General features: G+C 44.2%; 1 protein-coding gene across 1 annotated transcript; it reads left to right on the plus strand.

Annotated features, from left to right (window-relative positions):
* Window positions 1-219: 219 nt before the first annotated feature.
* On the plus strand, window positions 220-3,739 carry LOC141162513 (E3 ubiquitin/ISG15 ligase TRIM25-like). The gene has a single exon (XM_073648690.1). It carries the CDS (start codon window positions 262-264, stop codon window positions 1,828-1,830), a length of 1,569 nt encoding a protein of 522 aa, XP_073504791.1. The 5' UTR covers window positions 220-261; the 3' UTR covers window positions 1,831-3,739.
* The last annotated feature ends 572 nt before the right edge of the window (window positions 3,740-4,311 follow it).

Genomic DNA, 4,311 nt, shown 5'->3' on the forward strand with positions numbered 1-4,311 from the left:
CTTGTATACTTTTTTTGATCAAAAATAGTTCACTAAGTACCCTATATTTATTATGCAACTTTGCTTTACATTTATATATAATGATGGTAGGGTATGAGATATATTTTTGTCTTTTGTAGGTTCTATATCTGATCCTATTAATCCTTTTTTACTCTGTATAAATTCGCAGCAAACTCTCTGAGCTGAAGAGGTTAATAGTTTATTAAATGCTCCGCCCTTCAGAAACTTTTTAGCTTTCGGTTCCTGCTCTTTCCCACTACAATGGCGTCTGCTGAGCTGAGGGACGAGCTGAACTGCTCCATCTGCCTGAGCCTCTATACAGATCCCGTATCCCTGAGATGTGGACACAACTTCTGCCGCTCGTGTATTGTGAGTGTGCTGGATGCCCAGGAGGCGGCTGGAGGGTATTCCTGTCCTGACTGCAGAGCAGAATATCCGGAGCGTCCGGCCCTGGAGAAGAACCGGAAGCTGAGGAACATAGTGGAGCGTTTCTCATCTACTCAGCCTGATATGGAGGAGACCAGAATCTTCTGTACTTACTGTACAAAGTCTCCAAAACCGGCAGTAAGGACATGTCTGCAGTGTGAAACCTCCATGTGTGAGAAACATCTCGCAGCCCATAACAAGTCAGTGAATCACAATCTAATTGAACCAACAGTGTCGTTTAAGGTTCAGAAATGCTCCACACACAATGAGATCCTGAAATATTACTGCCCTAAAGACGCCACCTGTATCTGTGTGTCCTGCTGTCTGGCTGGAGACCACAAGGGACATGACGTGGAGCTACTGGACGTGGCCTCTGACAAGAAGAAGGAGAAACTAAAGCAATATCTGACTGATCTAAACCCACAAAAAACAGTTATTCAGACAAGAGTCCAGAATCTGCAGGATCGTAAAAAAAACATCCAGGAGAAAGCCTCCGATAAGAGGAAGAACATCAGTAAGATATTTATGGACATTAAGAAGCAACTGGAAATGGCAGAAAAGAAAGCGCTGAGCGAGGTCTCCAGGCAGGAGGAGAAGATTGTGTCCCAGATATCTCGTCTGATCAAGAAGCTGGAAATACAGGAGGACGAGCTGTCCAGGAAGATGCGTCACGTGGAGGAGATGTGTCGTGTCACCGACCCAATAAGACTCTTACAAGAAAGTGACATTACAGTATGTAGTCATGGAGGTGATGAGGACACAGGGGGAGATGATGAAGAGGTCAGTTCTGAGGAGGATCTGGATGAGGTTCTGATCTCACTGACCTTACACCGATCTATGAGGGATATTGTCACCAATGTAACATCAGAGCTCGGGGTCCATGTCCCAGACATATTGCTGGATGTGGACACTGCTCATGAATATGTGAAGGTATCAGAAGATCTGAAAACTGTAACATACTTAGAAGAAAAACCGGAGAGACCAGAATCACCAGGAAGATTTCTTGTATCTACCCAGGTGTTAAGCAGATGTGGCCTCTCCTCAGGACGACATTACTGGGAGGTAAAGTGGAACCAGATAGGTGTATGTGGCATTGGATTGTCCTATCCCAGTATAGAAAGGGAAGGAGAACAATCTGGTATTATATATAGTGATAAATCTTGGTGTTTAGGTATGTATGATGGAATTTATAAAGTGTATAATACCTCACTCAGGTTAGCCCTAAGTGTAAAGCCAACATGTCCAACACTTGGAGTCTTCTTAGACTATGAGGCCGGGCGTCTGTCCTTCTATGAGCTGTGTGACCCCATCAGACACTTACACACCTTCACCACCTCCTTCACTGAACCCCTACATGTTATCTTCTGTGTGTATAAAGGAGCCTCTGTTACAATAAGAAGCTGAGGCCGATGTCGTCCACGTCACATTATAATTACATTATTTCTTGTCACATGGACACATCTGTATATAGTGAGTTATCAGCAGGACCCTCTAATAATACAATGTATATGGGGGGAGTCATGGGGGGATTGTCCCTATTGTTTTTTCTTCTTCCCTGTAGATCAGATGCAGAATCAATGATTGAGCAGAATGTAAATATAAATGAGTGAATCATCCTGAGATTGATAATTGTTATTCAGTAAAGGGTTAATCCTATGTGATAAAGTGCTAGTATATAGCTGGGATATGTGATCACTCTCTGACTCCCGGACCCCCACCGATCCTGAGAATAAAGGGGCTGCAGCATTAGTTCAGCCTCCTGTACATCGGAGCTCTGGACTCCCCCGGTGCAGGAGCTGCAGTACGGCCGCAGTGGATGGGGGGCACATCAGGGGGTCCGGAGCTCCGCTGTGCAGGGTAACAGGGAGGGGACGCAGCACTAAATCAGTTCTGTGGCTACTTTATTTTCATGGTTGATGGGGGTCTCCACCAATTAGAAAACGATGGTGTAGCTAAGCTGTATACCACAATTTTATGACATGGAATTACAGCTTTTGCGTATCCAAGACAAATGTGATCACTTTGTTATGATCTTTCCTAGATGCGATGTGCATTACATCCAGAATACAGCTAGTAAAACTGTACAATAGTTCTGTGTGAATAAGGCCTGAATGAATCTGTAGGAGACCTCAGCACCTTCTGTATAACGCATGTATTCCTTTACTGGGAATTGTAATGTTCTTTGTAGCTGTTTACGTTGTAAATGTGCTCTCTAGATTGTAATTATACTGCAGATTACCTATGATGAACACTATAGAGAGGTTTTGGCTCCATCTACCGGCCTTCATCGGTACCTGAGGTCTGATAAGACGTATATTACACACTCCAAACATGAGCGAATTAACTAGAGGAAGGGGAGAGGTTCTGGTTACACATAGAAGCCTGGGTTCTGGTACAGTTCACAGTTATAAGGAAGAGAATAGTAATCCTGAGTTTTACTGAAATGTTGAAGTTGGAAATGAGAAGCTCTGAGATCTGGATTGATTTGGTGGCAGAAACTGTCCGAGGGGAAAGAAGATAACAGTGAGGGGGCCTTCTAGAGAGGAGGAAGGAGAGATCTAGATAGGAAATGCAGCGGGAGATATTCTGCAGCTAAGAGTCCAGAGACCCAATGAGATCTGAGAATAGGCACCATGGACGATGAGGGGAACGTGTAAGAAGTAAGGAAGAATAGTGACACTAAGGCTTGCGATGAGATCTGAGAATAGTTACCGTGAACGGTGAGGGGAACGTGTGAGAAGTGAGGAAGGATAGTGACGCTAAGGCTCGCGATGAGATCTGAGAATAGGCACCATGGACGATGAGGGGAACGTGTAATAAGTGAGGAAGAGTAGTGACACTAAGGCTCTCAATGATATGTGAGAATAGTCACCATGGACGGTGAGGGGAACGTGTAATAAGTGAGGAAGAATAGTGACATTAAGGCTCGCGATGAGATCTGAGAATAGTCACCATGAACAGTGAGGGGAACGTGTGAGAAGTGAGGAAGAGTAGTGACACTAAGGCTTGCGATGAGATCTGAGAATAGTTACCATGGACGATGAGGGGAACGTGTGAGAAGTGAGGAAGAGTAGTGACACTAAGGCTCGCCTCGCAGGACACTGGGAGAAACTGCTGGAACAACACTTGTTTATGTCTTAGACTCAGAACGATGTGAGCCAAGGCTATGGAGAAGAACTGTACCACCATGTACCGACACTTGGCCTCACCTCGATCTTCGACAGAAGTGTTATAGGCAAAGTTCTGTATCTGTTATCAACTGTGTCTGTTTTTATTTAAATTCATCAGTAAAAATAACTCTTGAGTTTAACAACTATGACCTCTCTGTTTCCTTTGAGAGTAACAACCACCAAGGAGTTGCACCATGTCAGAACAGCATGAGTTGTTCTGCCATAACCATGAGTAAGGCGTAGCCGAATCTCGTTGGTTGGAGACCACTGGAGGAACCGCTATTGTTTTATGATGTTCAAATAATAGCAGTTTCTCCAGTGGTCTCCAACAATGCGTTTCGGCGACGCCTTACTCATAAGCATTGGTTGGAGACCACTGGAGGAACTGCTACTGTTTTATGATGTCCAAAGAAATACTGAAGTTTTATTTGACTCTTCGCTGGAGATTTTTTTTTGTTTTCCTGCTGTTGGCTAGCTGCACCTGGTCCTGGGTGGCTCCGCGCGAAGACTTACACAGCTTATTTTCAACGTGGATCTGGTGCGCTGACTCTCCTGTGCCCCCTTTTCCCTCAAGTTTAATAGTTAATTTCTGTGGTATTATGTTGGATGATGAGGTGTTACAATTTTTGAGTAAAATATTAAGACCATGTTCCATAACCTGTTGAAATTGATCTATAATAGGGACCCGCCATTGAATAGGGTAAAAAGTAGGATT

Source organism: Phyllobates terribilis, unplaced genomic scaffold, assembly GCF_046119375.1.
Source record: "Phyllobates terribilis strain yellow unplaced genomic scaffold, ASM4611937v1 Scaffold_9__5_contigs__length_417890890, whole genome shotgun sequence".
Classification (NCBI taxonomy): domain Eukaryota; kingdom Metazoa; phylum Chordata; class Amphibia; order Anura; family Dendrobatidae; genus Phyllobates; species Phyllobates terribilis.